At 38.5% G+C, this 20,481-nt stretch overlaps 3 protein-coding genes across 8 annotated transcripts; 2 read left to right on the top strand and 1 right to left on the bottom strand.

Annotated features, from left to right (window-relative positions):
- Positions 1-4,872: 4,872 nt before the first annotated feature.
- Positions 4,873-6,907, top strand: RB195_020078 (uncharacterized protein; the record flags this gene model as incomplete). Its single annotated transcript, XM_013449875.2, has 4 exons — positions 4,873-5,134; positions 5,227-5,429; positions 6,487-6,683; positions 6,784-6,907. 4 exons carry the CDS (start codon positions 4,873-4,875, stop codon positions 6,905-6,907), a joined length of 786 nt encoding a protein of 261 aa, XP_013305329.1.
- Positions 6,908-7,717: 810 nt separating this feature from the next.
- On the top strand, positions 7,718-14,124 carry RB195_020077 (uncharacterized protein; the record flags this gene model as incomplete). 6 transcript variants are annotated; one of them, XM_064188220.1, is made up of 17 exons in its annotated part: positions 7,784-7,944; positions 8,038-8,132; positions 8,273-8,416; positions 8,476-8,570; positions 8,658-8,809; positions 8,867-8,929; positions 9,005-9,094; positions 9,324-9,453; positions 10,417-10,440; positions 10,782-10,913; positions 10,968-11,027; positions 11,105-11,212; positions 12,162-12,245; positions 12,313-12,393; positions 13,616-13,720; positions 13,795-13,883; positions 13,950-14,124. In XM_064188220.1, 17 exons carry the CDS (start codon positions 7,784-7,786, stop codon positions 14,122-14,124), a joined length of 1,788 nt encoding a protein of 595 aa, XP_064044097.1. The 6 variants fall into 6 exon arrangements, with proteins under 6 accessions (XP_064044101.1, XP_064044097.1, XP_064044102.1 ...); XM_064188216.1 differs by lacking the exons at positions 7,784-7,944; positions 8,038-8,132; positions 8,273-8,416; ... (4 more) ...; positions 9,324-9,453; positions 10,417-10,440 and adding an exon at positions 10,097-10,183; XM_064188218.1 differs by lacking the exons at positions 7,784-7,944; positions 8,038-8,132; positions 8,273-8,416; ... (3 more) ...; positions 9,005-9,094; positions 9,324-9,453 and having other exon boundaries at positions 10,422-10,440; positions 10,782-10,897.
- A 208-nt stretch (positions 14,125-14,332) lies between these two features.
- RB195_020076 (uncharacterized protein) lies at positions 14,333-16,070 on the bottom strand (the record flags this gene model as incomplete). Its single annotated transcript, XM_064188215.1, has 2 exons — positions 14,333-14,396; positions 15,880-16,070. 2 exons carry the CDS (start codon positions 16,068-16,070, stop codon positions 14,333-14,335), a joined length of 255 nt encoding a protein of 84 aa, XP_064044096.1.
- Between the last annotated feature and the right edge of the window lie 4,411 nt (positions 16,071-20,481).

The raw sequence follows: 20,481 nt of genomic DNA, 5'->3' as shown, positions 1-20,481 counted from the left end.
CACATTCGATTCCTCGCTATTTCACGTGAAAATATGTCTGATGATTCAGAAGAGAGTCAGATCAACGTAGATGATGTCAGATGACTGCGACCATATGGAAATATTACAACAGAATGACTTCGCGTCGATGAATCGCTTAAATGTTTACTTGTCCACGCACGACAGAAGCTAAAATAAAAGCAAGAATGAAATCAAATACATTTCAAGGATAAAAACGGTAAAAAGTAAACAACTGCAACAAAATCACTCTTCTTCTTTCCAAACTTCTTTTCAAGTACACAAAAGAGACGATGTTGACTCATCATTCGTTAGCTGCAAACGCAAATCCAAGGTTAATCGAGATATGTATCCGGTACAATCGGGACTTATTAGCTGCTATACAGCGCCATGTAGAATTGATTAATTCACCCCTCGAAGAAGGAGATGACATACATTTCGAACATGACAAGCGTGGAAAAGTGCAGAATTTTCAAGATCATATTTTTGCCACACATCTCTATGAGAATGGATATCTTATATGAATGAATTTTGCATGAATTAATATGAGTTTGTATGAATTTTTTAAGTAAATTTTGTATGAATTTGTGTGAATTATTTGTAATTCTGTGAATTTTTAAACGAAAGAGAGTTTATTTGAGTAGATTTCTAACGTTCCCGAAGGTGATACCTCGACAAAATTCTTTCTTTCACTCTCAATGGTCCAGCACTGTTTAACTAATGTGCAGTATTAGTTAGACTATTTTAAAATGTCGTATACGGATTTATTTTCTATCGTAATTTACATTACCTTTACATTACTTTATCGTTAGACCTTACTTAACCTAATGTTAGCGCCTCTTAAAGTAAAAATCTACTAGCAAGCACGGTAACTATAATTAATAATAATAATTAATAATTTGTCTATAAATGCTAGATAATTTGCATTGGAGAGGAAACTGATTAGGGTACAAATGATCTCCATCCATTTCTCGTACCCGTACCATAATCACATTGAGGTAATGATAAAATGTGTTTTTATTAGGAACACATGTACATATGGTAGCGTATTACAGCATTTATTTATTTATTTTCCGAATACTTTCGAACATTAGTGAAATTTGATCCAAACGGGGAGAACGGGGAAAAAATGTAGGAAAAATTCAAAGGAAAAAATTAAACCATCGCTAGTTCATTAGCAGTCCACATCTGGCGGAACGGGCTAGCAAGGTAACATCAAATTTAAAAATGAGAATATGAGAGAAAGATGGAGCCAAAAAAAATTGGAAAAGTGTAATCAAGCTAATGAATAATCCACTAGTTTTTATAAATATTTTTAGAAAAGGAGCTCACTCAGTTGTATGACGATAGACTTGGAAGAAAAACAATCGTATCCTTTACATTTTGATATTTTTATTTAATAAGACATGAAAAATTATTTTGAGTTTTTATTTATTTCACAGAGAGCACGATTTTGATGATTGGAAATAACATGAATCGAACATGAAGAGGAGTTGTCGCGCTTAGAAAAATAGAAATTGGCTTCAACATTGGAAAAATTCCTTTTCAATTGATTTCTCTAGCAACACAACAAGTTCATCAACGGCGAGTAACGAGGAAATCGCACCCCTCTCTCTGTTGGCACTCTTTTATTGATTTCACACTTGCTTTGAGGATGAATCCTAGATGAAGAACGTGCGAAATCTAGATAGCTCATCGCTAACTTCCTGAAATTGCTTAGGAGAGCTGCTCGCCGTTTCTAAGCGGTGATGAATTCCGACGAATGAGACATAGTCAATGCTGATGGCGTGACGTGAAAAAAGTCGAGGAAAGGTGTTGAGGCTGGGAAATTATTCAGCACCAGTCATACTTCACCTTTTGCGTGAATGCAGGCATTCAACACTCACCGCACCTCGCTAGCCCGCTATGGTTTCTTGTGTCTATTTATTACGCATGAACAAATCGTGAGAAGTAGCCGGAGAAACAAAAACCACTTCAGCTTCGTTTATCGTTGCTTGGAACAAAACTGTACTCGGATAGTTCTGAAACATTTTTCGAAACTTTTACGATCATAAAGTTCAACTCTTAGGAACTTCTTGAGCGTGAAACTTAACTCAAGAGCAGGACCTCGGATAAAAGTTCCTCGGCTATTAAAAACCATTAAAATCTTGAAATAGAAACACGGAAATCGGCAATTCTTTTCCCCCTAATTTCCCCATTATAGGCCTGCCTGTTTTCGTCAGCATTATGTAGTTAATATGAAGTTGGGAAACTTGAGGGTTTATGTATTTATCGATTTAGCGATTCCTATTTGTTTTTCTTATTTTTTCCTTTGATAAAGGAACTGCTTATTGGAATCTAGTGTTGTTGTTTTCGGTTAGTGCAATTGTTTTTTTTTTACAGAAACCTATCAGGTGTGTACAAATCCGAGTTTGTGATCGGAAAATTACGTATTTATTCATCTGTTTATTTTTAAAGCTCAATGACGTCGCAAAAACGATGTGACAAGGACAAAAACAAAAACAAATAAAGAAAATACATTGTGAAAAGATAGGAAAATGAATATGAGCTAGGAACAGTTCCGTGTACATACGATTCCGGCCTAGGTAATTTAATTTATTTATTAATGCATCTCATATTGTATTGTTATACAATTATTAATATAATTCCCTTTATTTATTCGTGCACTCAAACCTACCCAGACTTAGAACTGTGGAGTAATTGAGGTAATTAGAAGGCAGAAGACGGAAGCTGTTCTAAGGTAGCCTGCTTTCGTAATAATGACTAACGATTATAACTGATTCATAACAACAATTATTTATTATTATTGTTATGTTGTTGTTGTTTGTTTATTATTATTGTTATCATTATTATGTTATTATTATGTTATTTATCTCGTTTATTTATGAATGATAATTACGATTTATTCATGATACTAATTATCAGTAATGTTTCTTCTTACACCTATATCCTCCTATAGAACTTAGAAAGTTCTCTTTCATGATTTTTTGCAATATTTCTTTTATTATTAATAGGAATATTTCATTATAGAAGAATATTGGTTCATTATCTTTTTAGATATCTGTTAAAAATATTTGCTTTAGCGGCATTATGACTGTCACCATTTACCAACACGTGAGTAAGGCTCAGATTCAGGGCACATCGACAAGCATCAGAGGAAAAAAACCTCATCGATGAGGGTTCACCAACCTACATTAACGTTGAACGACCATTGATACGCATAAGACATGCAGCAGCTTAAGAGCGAAAGGATTTTCTTTAGTTTTCTGGAATTTGCCGGAAAATGTCCGCACTAGGACGAACGGCTACGGAATTTTCGACGCTGATATTCAATTTTAGAGGATGAAAGGAAAAAACGAAGCTAACGAGAATGTAAACGGTAACAACGGAAATCTCACAAAAATCAATTTTTCCCAGAATTCCATCTGCACATTATACACGAATATAAAATGAAATGAAGGTCATAAACAAAATAATGGGTTGCGGAAAAACGACATTTATTATTATCGGCGCTCATTCAGATATTCTAGCGAGTTTCACACATGTCCGCTAGAAATTTATTATTCACACGAAATCAGAACGAGTTAGTGAAGTTCTACTATTACGGTAAATGCTTACACGTTTTATTAATTATCGAATTGATTTCTCTGACATCCCTGATTCCTTTGGAATCCATTTCGATGTTTAACATACCGTGGAAAATTTTCGATCCATGAATATATAGTAGGGTCAAAACGACATGATGTACTGTGTAGTTACGTAAGCGGCTGAGCTCGAAGCGGTGCGGCTAAGCGTAGCGGTTGAAATCTAGCGGGGACCCTTGCTGACACAAGTTCTTGCTGTAGTTCGCGATGGTCCCACTTCGATTTCAATCGTCATCTCCACCGCGCAGCTTCGAGTGGAACCGCTTACTCAACTGCACCGAGCTTCATTTCGTTTTGACCCTACTGTATGTCCGTTGGGAACGGGAGAACTGCCTTAATTTATCTTTGAAAGGATAAATGCGATGGAAATGGAACTATCGGCGACTTTTATTCCCACAAATTCGTTCCATAGCAGGAAATTTCCGTTCGATGGCACCGTAGCATCCAACCCATGCCCATTCATCCGGCAGAGCGCATTTATCTGGATGGATAAATGATGTTGGATACGGGCAATGGCTCTGAACTCCCACTGGATGCATATCGCATCGATAAAAAGAGTCATTCCCAACCTACACCCCTATCCATAGTTGACCTTCACACTCACGTGGGCCCAAATGCCTTGTCGTTCTACTAGAAGTATTGGAAAGAAGTTGATTGAAACAAAGGGAACTGCGCACCAAAAGCGAGGAGGCTACCTTGATCAATTTCGTGCTCCATGGCAGTCGAGCACAACCCCGTCACCCGCCACTTCCCGCCTTCGCCTACGGTGAACAAAGGACGTATTGCGCGGCTGTGAGCGAGGTCCCGAAACGATAACAGCCTACAGTGTCGCTCTCTCGCGGACGTTTTGGCTTTCCCAAAAGTTTGGGATATGCGGCAGTTTGGTAGTCTTGACACTTCTTAGGTAGATTTCATCTCATCTCTATGAGTCCTTGCAAGTTTTGCTTGTATCTTCCGGAAATTGAGTCAAACACCTGCATAAGATGCGAGTTGGGAGTCATTCGGTGGTTTTCCTTGAGTTCTCATTTGTTTCGGTCAGAACATGCTCATATTTTTTTCCAATTCATTTTGAACTGCACCTAATGTTTGCAGTCCTGTTTTAGCTGGTGGTCATTTACAATTACAATTGTTGGTTATTGTTGTTCTCCTTGCGATCTGCGATAACTACCTATTTAGTAGAAGTGATTTCCTTTATACTTCTTTCAGCTTGCGGTTACCTCATTGAGCAAACATGGCTCGCGGACCGAAGAAGCATCTAAAGCGTCTAGCAGCACCAAAGCATTGGATGCTGGACAAATTGGGAGGAGTGTTCGCTGTTCGACCACGATCCGGACCACATAAGCTACGAGAATGTCTTCCTCTAAACTTGTTCCTCCGCAACCGTCTGAAGTACGCTTTGAACTACGCTGAAGTGAAGAAAATTTTGCGTCAAAGAGTTATTAAAGTTGACGGCAAGATCCGTACTGATCACAAGTTCCCAGCTGGATTCATGGGTAAGTGGAACAATTCAGTGCTTAGATTTTAAGCTTTTTTTTTAAATGTATAAATATGTGATCAATCTTAAGATTAATCTCCTTTGGTTTAGATGTAATCAGCATTGAACGTACTAACGAGACTTTCCGTCTTCTGTACGACGTGAAAGGTCGCTACACTGTCCACAGAATCACTGCCGCGGAGGGACAGTTCAAGCTTTGCAAAGTTAAGGCTTTACATGTGGCTAAACAGAACATCCCTTACATCACTACCAACGACGGACGTACCATCAGATATCCTGACCCACATATTAAGGTGCGTGATGTCTTTATTGATCAATATTTTTTGCTGATTAATTTATTGACCCATTAGTTTGACTAGAATCTTAATTAGAAGTGATTCTGCAAATTATAGTTTTGGAAGGCAAATCTTAGTTTTTAGTTGGAAAGATTGAAAACATTGGGATGCAAAAAGTTGAATAATACTTGGATATCTTTACAAGACCTTGCTCTATCAGGGATGTTACAATCTTCTTCGTTTCAAAAAGTTTTCTCAAAGTTGTCACAAAGATCTGTATTGAAAAGCGTTTGAATTTGAATTGTTCCACAAAAAAGAAACAATGTGAAATAATGTCGATGATATAATGTGAACCGTTCCATTCGCATGAATATGTCTTTTCTTTCATTATTCTCAAACTCCATCAAAACGTACAATTAAATGCACTCGTGTAAAAGCAATTGTAAGACGTTGATTCCTTATAGGCACTACAGAAAAAATAGGCACATCCTTTTGCTAAGTTTACATGTACAATAGACAATTCAAAGTACTCGGCTCTACATACTTATTCAGTATGTATAGACGAGTACTTTCATCGATTACAACTTCCGGTAAATTTGGATATTACATTAAATTATTATTACATTAAAAAGCAAGGCTCAATTGCCTAAGTAGGACAAGCTGACCTCTCTTTTACTACTTTTTTTTCTTTGGCTGCAGTTTCATAAGGTTCAGGAAACATAGGTATAACGATAGTAAAACAACACTTGTCGATTATCTCATTCGATGTTGTCTAAAGTGCGGCATTTACCTTCTCTGTCGCCAATGCGGAAGTAAGAAGCCTCTAAACATTAGCGATTAAGTGATTAGTCGTTTTTTTATTCACCAATATCATAAAGAATCATTAGGTTTGCTTTTTTAAAAACCTTTCATGATTTCGAGCAATTTCTTCTCAGACTCTAGGTCTGATATTCCATCGGTCCCTCAATATTATTTTCGAATATCTGGTAGAACCCGCGAGTACTTTTTTTAGATACTGGAAAGCCCTTCACTAAAAAAGGATGGATACTTGTCCATTCTATTTTCTTCTTTCCAGGTTAACGACACTGTCGTCATCGATCTCACTTCTAACAAGATCACCGACTACGTTAAATTCGAAGCTGGAAATCTCGCCATGATCACAGGCGGTAGGAACGTTGGTCGTGTTGGTGTCATTGGTCATCGTGAGAAGCTGCCTGGTGCCTTCGACATCATTCATGTGAAGGATGCTGCTGGTCACTCCTTCGCCACACGGTAAGTTCTCTTGGGAAGGAGAGAGAAGGTCGGGGGCGCGATGCCGTAACTGCCGACCCAGGTTGGTTCGTTCATGCTGAGACAGTGGCAAGTTTTCTAGTGTCTCCAATGTGTTCGTTATCGGAAAGGGCAACAAGGCTCTCGTCTCATTGCCTGCTTCCAAGGGTATCCGTCTCACAATTGCTGAAGAGAGAGACAAGCGATTGGCTCAAAAGAAAGCTTAATTGTTCTGTTATTGTTGATAAATCATTGTTGTCAGTTGGTCTTGCAGCATAAGTAAAGTGTTGGCTAATACGCTTTAAATTACTGATTTATTAGAAAAATATTGAAGGACACTAGCAGAATCAGTGTCTATGAAGTCCACATGGGTAGTACACCTATAAAGATTGAGTTTCCTATGTTCACATATCATCAAGTCACATTCACATTGGGTCTTTAGCAGCTCCTACTTGCATTGAAGGACTCTTTGTTTGAGATATTGAACGTGTGTGATTGGTACCGTGGTAAAGTTGATCTGAGTTCTAGTTCAAATAATGTGAACAAAATTCCATCCGTATTGATATGCTTCGCATACAAACTCACGAAGGGCTGGAAGGTCGATCGATGCGTGCACTTTCACTAGAGAAGTTTCTTTTTTGAAGTCGTCAGGATTTCAGGATTGATTTTATAGCTTATATCGCGTTTATAGCGTACTCGTAGGATGTTCAGCAAGTGATATGTCCTCGCCAGTTGTACCAATTATCTAACGTGGCGCCAGTTTACATGCTTTCGAAAGCAAAGCGTTGAGATAAAATTAAAAATTTAATGGGTGTGATCTATTGTAGTACACATTGCTGAGAATTAGTGGTATAAAGTAAGAAAGCGTAACGATGTTTAGAGAAGTCCGACGATATTGAAGACTTTAATGCAGGAACTTAAAAGAATGAAATGGTTCATATAAACAACATTGAATTGTGAAAAAAAAGAGCAGTTAGCTCCGATTACGTTGTATTGGCGGTTGCAGGACATATTTCCAATGCATTTCAGTTGTGACGATGAGGGATAAGTTGTGGAGAGCTCTAAACGGTTTCCTCTGTGTGTACAAACCTGTGGATTTATCAATGACCGGTCTGAAGAAACAGATTGTGAAACGGATATGCACTGACGGGAATGAAGTTGTTGGCATCCCTCGAATACCTACGATAAAACTGCCGATAGTTGAACCGCATGAAGAGTCTGGAGCTCTCATGGTTGTAGGCGAACGCGAAATTCAGGATTATACGTAGGATTTCTTTCTGATACATTTTCCATACGTACGTGCTAAATGGGAACAGCGCGAAAATAAGTTTTGTTAATAGAATCCCACATATCACAGGCAACATCCGCTTGTTTCTGGAGAAGCTTTTCGTCCTGAAGACATACGCTTGGAGGAGGTTCACTACATGGAGAGCACATCTTCCGGTGTTTGTCGTAAGCTTTTGTGGTCCATTTACCCCATTTTTGATTTGGAATGATCTTCTTTGCTCGCATACTCAATGGAACAATGTCCACTACATTTCAGTAGTTAATTTCGCAACTTCTTATCTCTACAATGCAATGTTGTATCTTAGTTTTCGCATTGAACGAGGAATGCGAACGAATTCCTGAGATTTTATCTCATTCCTGGGTGAACAACTATCGACTTGAAGGTGTTTTCGGTCGTGAAACCAATAAGCACAAAATCAAAGCACGTGTCACATTGAAAGCAGATTACGGTGTGTTCCGTGGTACCTTGTTAGGTTATTTCAAAATCATTTTCATATTCAAGTTGCAGATCATGTTACTCGTCACAAATTAGAAAAGCTTATTACGCGTGTGGAGTCGGAATATCGAAGAGCAGCATTTCAAGCAGCTGAAGTGGATATTCAGGTTAGATGAGCCTTCCTTTTCCAGAATTTGTCAAGAGATGAAAATAAATTTAAGGTTAATGTCTCATAATCAGAGAGTAACTTATAGAGCGAAGAAGCGTTCGAAATTGCTCGCAAAGGCATGCCACGAGCCAAACTTGCTGGAGCTCAGATTGTTTACGGATGTAAAGTGAAACACTTCAATTTACCGTTCTTTGCACTACAAGTACAGTCTGTCGGAGAAACAGATGTATTTTTGAGGTGGACTGATTTTTTTACTACTACTGATCCGGTCAAATCCTATGATTTGTTGTTCAGATGCTTTATCCACGAAATAGGTGTTAGCCTTGGTACGACGGCGAGTTGCATTCGTCTCCAACGGTAGGTCGTTAAACAATAGTTTGATCATTTGGTTGTTTGATCGAAACAATCTGCAACATTTATGAACATCTTTAGACGATCGTTGGGACCTTTCCATCCCGATCACGCATTACTAGAAAAGCAAATATCACTCCAAAATATTATCAGGAACATGGAGCTATGCAGGTGATTCTACAAAATAACATTTTTTAAAAGATTATTTCGAGTCCAAAAGAATAGTTCACCTGTTCATCAGCTCAAGATTGGTATGTTGGTCGAGCAGAACTTTTTTTTCAATGATGTGTTTATCGTTAGAAATGCTGTCCTTGTTCGACAATTCTGAACACTTTTAAATAACGTATAAATACGAACTTTCTTTATTAGTCTAAGATGTACTTAATCAGTTCCCGTTCAGAAGAATAATGAAGAGCTTGAAAGAAGATGATGAAGTGATAGATGAGAACTCCGTAGCGTATGAAGAGGTTAGGTCTGTCATAGATGGGCTCGACATGCAGACTGATCAGGAATATGATGCGATGAGGCCGGTTTGGCCCAGGAATTACACTTAGTTGTTCATAACGCAGTTTGTAGCTTATTTATTGAAAGACCATTTTCAACGTGTCATTTTACAAGTTGTCAATTTATTTCTCTTTGTATACCACTTCATGAAATAAAACAGCGTTAGCGCGTGACATTATGAAACAATCTTTCTTCTTAAGCTCTGAAGCCAAAGCTTATGAGATTGTTCTTATGTTTCATTTTTTTACTTCCAGTGCAGTAAGCATAGGATTCTTCATTGTTTATACTGTTGTTTTTGTTACTGGACTTTGTTTAAAGCTGGTATGATTTAACGAATGAATTGATAGCTCCGTGGGCGATAGAGGTTGTATATATGAAATGATGAGTAGTGGTGTAGAAAAACTTTTGTCACTTGTTCTGTGACTCCTGGTTGTAAGTACAGCTCGTTTCAACCAATAAAATGAACGCATTAACCTTACGATTCTGCTTTATGAGTACCTTATGACGGCTTAAAGAAAAATATGTGATGAGTACACTGTGCAGATGCAGCCGTAACCTTTTGTCACTGCACTACACCCTGTATACAAATCAACAATAACAACTTTAAATTCTAATGCACTCTTTCTTTCTCTGTACAACCAGTCGACCAGTCGTCCTTGAAGCAATGGTATGTCGCTACGCGTCTTCCGTAGCATCTTGTCGACCGGGCTGGACCAGGTACAGCATACATGCGCTTTACACAACGGGCTGGATAGTGTAAGTAAATGCTCTGTTTTCGTCATTATGTCATAACTGTAGCCGAGAGAATACACTCTGTGCGCTTCGTGTTAGCTGAAATATCCCATCACAGTTAGTTCTATCTTGGTCCGCTAACGTCACGGCAACCCGGCTACTGAGGATCTGACGAAGGCGACGGCGCTGAACCAGCCGTAAAAAAGAACGTTAACAATCTTGGCTCTCGCTTCACAGTTATAAGCGACAACTTGTAGCCACAATGCCGAGATACGAGGAAGGTCGGGATTTCGTGGCCAGTACAACTCTTCTACAGTCGGATCAAAACGACATGAAGCTCGGTGCATCTGGAAAACCTTTGCGTTCGAAGCGCTGTGGTGGAGCATAACGTTTGGGACCGAGAGAGTACTCTTAGTACTAGTCATCGCTGCAGTTCACGATGCTCTAACTTCGATTTCGACCAAATAGCTCCACCGCGCCGCTTCGAGCGCAGCCGCCTGCATAACTGCACCGATGCTCATTTCGTTTTGACCCCACTATATCTGCCTCAACAAGATCGGTGGAGCGTCTCGATGAAGCGTATTTGGAGGTATTTGTGACTGAAAAAACATTTTCTTTCTAGATCTGGGTTCTAGAAATATGGCAGAGACCACCTCATTCCGCTATTGTCAGCAACGAGAAATGGCTTCGAGTGCAGTTCTGGAGCGTTCTCTCGAAAAACCTATTTTTTACAATACAGCATTTTCTAGGATGGGTCGTTCATAACTTGATGTTACTCTAGTCACGGTAATGTTCATTTTCATTACAGCTCACTCTCGGTGCGGCAATGGCAGCAAATGACTGGAGTTCGCAATTCAAAACATTTTGGGTGTGTTCTTCTTTTTCTGTTAGGAAAAAACTAGAAAATTTGCTAACGTGTCACTCATTCCGCGTATTTTTCTTCAGGTCACAACATTATGCATATACGTTAGTGAGATGATAATATTTTTCATGGGGCTATTTCTTTACCATTACTTTGTTTTTCTTCCTCGAGTACGCCTTAAGTTGTACAAGGTAATTATTGCTGATCTTTTTCTTTTTGCTCCGTTTTTTGCTCCGTAACTGATTCGTGCATTAGGTGCATTGTCTTTCGAGCTCTGATTTTGATAGTCAGCACAAAAAAAAAGCTAAAATTTAAAAAAAAAATCCGAAATTATGACGATGCATCCTTACTTATGATCATTTACCCCATTGGAAAAACGGGTACTAGCGGGTGAATGAGAGCATAGTGTGGATACATTGATACCTGGAAAAAAACTGTCCGCGGACAAATCCCAGTGTAGCGGATATACCTGCTATTATCAATATCAAGTGCTAGGATAAATATATCCATTAGCTTTAGCGCGATGTTCATTTGATGACCGGTTGTCTCACACTGATCTACCGTAGTGCCGAGTTTCCCGGAAACAAAATTGTATTAGATATCACGGTAAAAAAATGAGTGGTTTCATTTCCATCTTTCTATTTATTCATCCAAGGAGAATTGGATATTGGATACAGAGTATTGATCAGAAATGGGTGATATTTTGAATCAAGATGTAAAACTTATCTAAAAATCAACAAAACAGAACTCTCACATACCTGGTAACCTAAAAAATCATATCGGAAACACCGAAATCCCAAATGGGGACCTAGAAATTTCATAGACACTGGGAAATTCGTTTCCTTCTTTATATCCGTTCTACGTGGTCTTCTAGGCGTAGTTACATGAGAATGTTGATATCCTGGGCGAATTATGGTGAAATGATGTCGTTGCCTCATCACCGAATACGCGCCATACTCGGTGCTGCCCTTACCTAGTGCGATCGACCACATATATGCAAGAAAGGCCATTCGAAAGCAGTCTTTAAAAAATCGGCGGTTTTCTTTTTTGAAATCAGCGCATCATAATGGTTTCTGACATGAAAAATCTCCACTTCAACAATCAGTTGAAAAAATTAAAGATTGCTCAAATCATCCTTAGGTACCACAAGATGAAGCATCAAAATCATTGTTACGGATTTCTGGAATGCTTCCGAGTGAGGGCACAATTCAGAAAACGCAGGGGGTAACTATTTTTTGTGGAATAATCATAATGATTATAACTGAGCTGGAAGCGATAGAATACTTTTAAGGATGAGATAGACGAGGAAAGTCTAGGTAAGGACGAACATTTACGAAGAGAGGTGGACGCCGACGATTCTCCTTTCGCTGAGGTGAGAGAAAGATTACTTGAGTGATGATCTCTCTGTAAAAACACGATTTATCGCAGTTCTGTCAAATAGTTGCTATCCCCATGGTGCATTCCATGTCGCATGTCTGTCATAGACACGAAGCGAGATCCTTCCTCTTTCTAACTTCATCCTCAAACTCAGCTAACGGAAACAATGATGTGCGAAGGTGCGCAGGTTTGAAGGCGGGGGTTGCAAAAAAATCTCTTATAGTAACGAGAAAACACAACTAGGAACCACTCAATTTTGTAATTAAAGGCATCATCCCGCGGATCCGGAGTGGTAGGGAGTATTCCGGTGGAGTATTCATATGCGGGATCGGAGAGAAAAGGAGAGGGGGTGATTACGTTTATTTCTTCCTACTTACCGTAAAAAACAGCTCGGAAGATACGGCTTCGGACATTCTGACGCACTTTTTTTCTACAAGGACTTGGACTGGAGTGCGCCAGCCTTGTACGGCGCCGCATCTTTCGGAATATCAGGTGGAGTGTTCGTATACAGGATCGTATGTAGATTATGGAGAGAAGGGTGATTCCATCATTTCTTCCTAATTGCCGCAAAAAGCGGCCGGACGATACGGCTTCGAGCGATCCGGCGCGCTACTTCCTACAACGAGTTCGATTGGAGCGCGCCAGTCCTGTGCACGCGCCGCATCTTCCGGGCCGTTTTTTTACGGCAATTAGGAAGAAATGGACGAACCATCCCCTCCCCCTCTCCATAATCTGCTATCTCGTATAAGAATACTCCACCCGAAATCTGCACCACCTCAGATTCGTGGGGTGATGCCTTTAAACCAAAAACAAATACTTCTTAGCCGAATTGTAACTCTTTGGTACCTCCCTGTCTTATTCAGCTCTGTGTATAGTCGGGTCATGAAGCTCGATGTAGTTGCACTAAAGGCAGCGTACCAGGAATCTGACGTGGTGAGAAAATCGGCGGGAAAAGCTATAGATGGTTTTGTAGATTGCAGCATACGGGGTAGCTCCGCTCATCTCTCCCTAATCGTTGAAAAAAAGGGCGTGGGAATCGCTTTAATCCAAACGAAGCTCGTTAGAACGCTCACTCTTGTACACGCTTCCATAGGAAAATTCCGCTGCTAGAATAATGAAAGTTTTTATTATAGAATGGAATTGTAAAAGTATAGAAATAGAGATTTAGGCTAATTTTTAAGGAAGAGTTGTAAAATAGAGGAAATTTCTGTTTCCAGTGGCACAGCGTTGATCATAAAAAGAAGAACAAAGAGTTGAAACCATACGATGATATGTGTACACCTCCGTCCAGTATGAGGGAAAGTCCAGCCCGAGATGACATTGTGAGGGAAACCTAGACACTCGTAGCGCTCTTTGCCTTAATGTCCATTTCTTTCTTAACACATTGTATTTTTAGACACCGTCTTCAACTAATATGAGCACTATGCACAATTTTTCAAGTTTTCCCAAAGCAAATTTCCAAGGAGGGATTGATCCATTAGACCGGTTCGTAGCGCTATCCTCTTTATTGGAGGAACTTACATAATTCTTCAGAAATAATTCCTATTACAGTACCCAACGAAGTCTCCGTAAATCACCTCGAAAACTCAGTACTCAGCGAAGTTCAAATGCATCGCCCCAAAAACTCTCCGGGCAGCAAACATCCAGGCTAACACCAATTGCATTTAATAGCAATAGTGAGATGAATATACCAGATAATCCACCAAATTCTGCTGAGCTCTATTAATCGGACTATGTCAGTTCTAATAATCTTGTCACCTAGATGTATTGATTGGTTCTGTCTCATAGATCATAAGTTTGCGAACATTCTCGTCGTTCTCTTTTTCTAATGGGAATGTTACAAGGTTTAAATCGTTATCCTCTCCCATATAAATTCTTCTAATTGTTTTCATTCACACTTAATTTCCGCCATCCCTAAATATGTGTTGCCATTGCTATCGTACTGTGAAAATCCGCGGTTGGTGTTTATGTTCAATAAAAGAAAATTCGTTCGAATCGCTGAAACAATTCTTTCATGGGACTTGTACCATTTCATAATCGAAAACTTCGAGAAGGAGACTTTTCAATGAAAATCTTGGAGAAAATCAATCAGGAAGTATGTAAATGGAAGAAAACTCCTAGTCCACGGCAAAACACTACAAAGTAAGGAAAGATGTTGGAAGTAGATAAAAAGACATTAGAGAGATTTGTCAGGATTTTGCGGAGAACAACAGGCGTTTCTAATTAAATAATTCCTAACTAGTTAATACAGCATTATACGTATAAACATAATTATATAGCATTACAGCATCAATTATTATTAGCATTATATTTAACGAGCGCTTTCTTGATACGGTACCTGATGAAGGGTGAAAACCTGTGAGCGAAAAACCATGCCACGACGTTTTTACGGTGAAAAACCATGCCACGACGTTTTTACGGTGATCTTGTTCCCTTTGGTAGACTTTAGATGGTTTCCTAACCGACACTCTACTTTTTTTTTCTGTAATCCATACGTCCAGTGGATACAAAGATGTAATGATCCTTAACTCTTCTCATTTCTGCTGTCTGTTCATTTAAAAATGCTTCTAAGGCAGTTGAAAATTTCGTAGCAACTACTAATTATTTTTTAAAATAATTAATCAATTTATAACTAGTTTTTTTTTTCGTTGGTAACTAATCCCCAGTTATTTTGGTGAATTAATTAATTGATTTCAATACTGTTTTTGCTCAATGACTTTCAATCTTAATTCTTAATATAACAATTTATAACTACGCGGTATCGATTTAGTTGGACGGGAGTAGCGCAGTCGGTAAGGGGTTCCGCTGCCTGCACGATCGATCGAAGGTTCCAATCCGCCCTAATGCTTACCAAGCCTTTCATCCCTCGTGGATCGCTGAATTGCTACCAGACTTGTCCGGGAGGATAAAAGCACTGACTTGACACATCGGGTAGCCACCGCAGATCATTGCATTGGCCAGTTACACGTTCGTAAACCACAAACGATTCTGAATTGAAGTGGATGTGGTCCCAAGCGGATTGATTAACGCCAGACACTTTATCTTTATTGATTTAGCATTGTGGAAATTTTAGGGACAACTCTGCATTGGCACATTTAAAGACATTTTACTTTGACGGTACAGTAATAGAAGACCATTTCATCACCTTCATTATCCTTATTTTTATTTTTTATTACATTTTTTTATTTTTATTTTTTATTTTATTTTTTTTTTCATTTCTTTATTTTATTGTCAATCCAGTATCGATAGTGATTCTAAACATTTCATTTCTTAAATAGCGTATTCGTAGTTCACATAGTCAAAAAGTGTTTTTTCATTGCGAAAATTGTCCGAGAAGTTTTGTCAAGGAGAACTCTAATTGTAGACAAATATGTTTATTACGGTGACAAATTCCATAAAAATATAATCCGGGAAAGAATCGCGGATAGTGTGCATTGGTGCGGTGCGTGGTGATGGTAAAGATTTCCATTAACTACTAAACTAAATCGGTTGAGGATCGACAAGAAGGGGAATGTCCTCTCTCATCCGAACGTCGCGAGTGATTCGTTCCTTTGTGGTGTCAATTCCATGTCTGTCTAGTCGAGGAGGTACAGGGAAGTCCTCTTCAATTTGCTGTGCATTCAGGTGAAAAATTGAAACGGCAATCAGGAAAAGATAGAGAATAATTCGCATACTTCCTGAAAAATAAAAAAAAAACCATAGTTTTGGGCGGTGGAGTACTATGAAGAGAACAATGAGTGGGGAAGAATTTGGCGGAGATGTAAATTTAACTAGGAGACTCAATGCATTTCATCGGAAAAATACTGTCCTATAAAAATTCCCATTTGGAGTATTTAAAGGCTTAGAGAAATATTAGAAAAAATAAGGGAAAAGGACCGATAATCTTGAGCAACGACATCGTCCCCTTTTTCTCGAGAAATATTATTGTTGGGGAAAATTCTATTTAAGTTACTTCAACAAAGCAACACTAAATTTAATTTAATTTAATTTAAATTTACTGGCAGTCAATTTAGCAATTTGGATCTATTTAGAGAGATTCTACTAACGTACTTTCAGGAAATCGTTGATAATTTCTTCCAAAAGAGGTTTACTAAGATGCCAAAAAAAAATTGGGAATTATTTTGACGATATGGTTGCTGTAGTATTTTGTAAAAGTGTTTTCTAGATTTACAGAAATACACGATCACCGTACAACCTTCACGCACGTATCTGTGGACCCACCTGTAAGATCTTTTTTGTCATTTTTTTTACGTTAATGAAAGAGAATGACCGTGCATAACTTCTTTGGATCAATGGATTTACCAAAAAAAAGCAATTAAAGAGAAGGCGACAAAGGAAATTACAACCTTTTGCGATTCTGGCTCCCTTTAATAGGAGCGGGAACAAAACGTACACGGTGAAAGTGCGTATCAACACATTCCCATCCCTTTCACAGCAAAAAACATTGAAAACAAGTTCTCATAGCCTGTTCTCGGCTGAAAAACTGTAACAATAACAATTACTAAACAACTTAAACATGAATTCCCTATTTAATCTTACGAAACGCTTGTTTGTGCTTTTTTTTATCCTAGGCCAGTTTCCATGACCTTAGCAGTGACGGAAATGATTCTGCAACGAATGATTTCGCGTTTTCATTTGCATATTCTTCGCCATGTAAATTTCTTTGGGAGGAACGTGCGAAAATAAAGGATTTCGTGAAGAATACTGAAATTTTATTCTTAATTGAAGGATAAAGGATAAAGTCTTTGGCGTATCAATCCGCTTGGGATGCGCCACCTCAGAATCAATTCAGAATCGTTTGAGGTTTACAAACGTGTAACTGGCCTATACAATGGCTTGTTGTGGCTACTCGATGTGTCAAGTCGGTGTTTTTATCCTCCCGGACAAGTCTAGCACCAATCTATCGACCGCACTGGGATGCTTAGTGAGCACTAGGGCGGATTCGAACCTCCGATCGATCTTGCTGACAGCGGAAGCTCTTGTCGAATCCGCTACACCCTCTTATTCTTAATAAGCAGGATATTTCCTCCAAAAATCACAGGAAAGTGCTATCAAATTAAACGAAACTTCCGCAAATTGACTCGAAAGATGTTTCGAAGCGGATGATGGATAAATTCTGTTTTACTGTGGATAATTTTCTAACTATTTGCAGAAAGTTAAAAGAAAACAAAACACTTTTAAAATCATTTTCACGGTTGCTATTAGCGGCAGTTTCTTAAACACCGTTTTTCTTTCCTTTCCTGGGCTGTGATTTTTCCAACTCCAACTTCCAACGAGTTTAATTTTTAAACAATTTATTGATCTTATTATCTCGTAATTCATTAATTAGGTACACAAGCAACTAATGCACAAAACGTAGCTTCAGGACTTTCGACTTCGACATTTTTCAGTAACTATTACTTTTTTAGAATCGTGTAATCGCGCAGTCCAAGATGCAAGGTTAATTAGGTGACTAATTAATTAGAAATATATAAATTGAAGAAAATTAGAAGTGACTGGAAACCCCGAATATAGAGCTTGCAAATTCTGTCAGTAATGTTTCTCTTAAGCAGTTTCCTTTTCATAAGCTGTAAAGGAGTAATAAAAAGCATGGCTGATTGGCAAAAACTTGAAAAATGGAGTGGTATTTGAGGAAGTATGTAGGCACGAAGCTTTTTTCTGTTCGCATTCGATGGAACTCGTTTTGTAAAACAACCCTACAGCAGTGAACCACAATTTAAGCTCTGGGAATTAATAAAAACATACGAGCCCCTCCCTTTACCACTTTTGTATGATATCTAACTCGTTTACTTCCATTTTCCAAGCACTGGGGCAGCATTTAAAGGATAATATCTCGAAAATGACAAATCTGCACCGCAGATTAAGATAAATCCAAGATCTAAGACCTCTATTTTTCATCAAAATAGTTAAAATTCTGTACCCATCATAAAAGTTGTGTAGTCGTCTGAACTTATGTTTAAGCGAGTGATCGGAACGCGTGCAATGGCTGGATCACTTCCCCCTGTCTCTCGGATACACTGTCTTCTTGCGCTAAATTAGGCTGTGGCTCATTCAGACGCGCGGCGTAGTTGTGAGCATGAACATAAGTTCCATGCCCGTATGTACATTCCAAGGATTTTTTTTTGCAAGTTTCAATCTCGGTTGTGGCGTTTTTCCAAGAAATTAAACCTGAAAATCTTAAGCCGTAGCTCATTTTTTTTTACTTTACGTTGCGGTCCTTCCTCCTTCTTAAGTTAAAGAGGTGAAAAAGTTCAAAAGATTGAAGTGATGGGTGATTATGTGCTATGACACGAAATGGAGAATCCACTATCAATTTTTGAAAGTTTTAAAACATATCTGTTCTCGAAAAAAAACTCTTAAATCCCATTAACCTATTTGAAATTTCCTGTAGTTGAAACTGAAAGAAATAACACTAAAATCGTCACTCAAAATCAAAATCGTCCTTTTCTTTGCAAAAAATTATTCAGCGATCTGAATTTAATTGGGAATTCTGGAGATTGAATGATTTTCTGCAATGCAATGAATGTGGGTGTAGACATGAGAAGGCTGCAGAACGGGTAGCAGCGAGGTTGACGTTGGCAAATTGCGCAAAGTGCTCTCCGTCAAACGTGCCCTGACTTGAAATGTTAGGTTGAGTTGAGGAATTCCATTCACTTTCTCCATTTCTGACCTCGAAAACCTTTCCTGAAAATTTTTGCTCCAATATTGGCAAATTCGGAGCCTTGATTAGGTAAAAGGAAGTTTTTCTTTCCGCATTTATTTGTATCATTTATTTGTTTATGTAATTATATGTATATTTATTTACTACTTTGCTGTAATTATGCTTTTTCTTGTTTATATTTATGCACTAAGATGTGCTATAGGATAAAACAAAACAAAGGTAGGACCGAAGCGCAGTACCACATATGACTATGTATGCTGACTACTTTATAGACATTATTTATATATTAATCACTACTGTACATACTTTATGGAACACACCTTTGTAGTGAGTTCCCAAGATCTTTTTCTTCCGAAAAGAGATGAAAAAAGTGCAGAGCTTCTGTACAAGATCTTTGTCCCACGTCCAGAAAGTCGTAGTAAGTCGAGTTTCGAATGGATTTCGAATTTGAAAGAAACACGTCCGAAAAAGTGTTTTTCTGTAAAGTTAGTGATTACAGAGGACCGGGGAGCTGATAACTTTCTTAGTACTATCTTAGTTCTTCTCCAATCCCAAATCTTAGCACGAAAAAAGGCAAAAAACGGAGGATGGTGCCAATTTTGGGGTGGCCATCAACATGGAACAGAATCAATAACTAACAGGAGATAACTGTTGCCAATTTTGTGTTTCACGCTCAATTTTTTAAAGTATCGGATCGTTTTGCAGTTTATTTCTAAAAACTCCCAAAAGCAGAACTGCGCAGACCTAATTTCATCCAAATGCAAAGTGTAAACAAATTATGTTCGAAAAAAATCTTCCTCTTTTTCACAGGAAAGTTACCAATGAATCAACGGAAAAAACGACGTGTTACAGCTCAAAATGGTAATGACACTCGTGAACAGCAAGTCAAGGAGGGCAATCTCCTAGTTAGGTCCTAAATTGAGCCCTACGTACCTTCCATTCTGAGTCAAATTTCTGCCTTTTCAATCTTTTTTTGAAAGAAAAACCACTTTTTGTCGTGTAAAAAAACTAGGAAGGAAACAGTTACTTATTTCAATATTTACAATCTAATAATCTTGTGTTGCATTTCCACACCCAGTTACACAGGCTGCATTTGCCATTTGTCAGAATGTCACAGACAGATGATGGACGCAAATGATCGAGAAGGGGGAGAGAAGGAACAGGCGTTTGAATAGAAAATGTTTTTTAACGGAAATTTCAACTAGATGCACGACAGTTGGGGGCACAACAAAACCAACACCAGTCATCTGATGCTCAACACACAGAACACCTAGCCGGTCTTCGTATCTCCGAATCTGGAGAAACGTTACATCTTTCTGATCCTAACTTTTCTCATTGGTTAATTCCAATTAGTAATGAGCGCCAAATTTATGGTGCTGGAAAGAAGCAGAACCAACTTTTTGTCGTACATTTCAACAATGA

The sequence above is a fragment of the Necator americanus genome, chromosome II (genome assembly GCF_031761385.1).
Source record: "Necator americanus strain Aroian chromosome II, whole genome shotgun sequence".
NCBI classification, from domain to species: domain Eukaryota; kingdom Metazoa; phylum Nematoda; class Chromadorea; order Rhabditida; family Ancylostomatidae; genus Necator; species Necator americanus.
Note: the sequence above shows the minus strand (reverse complement) of the source record. Positions and strands in the feature narration are given on the sequence as shown.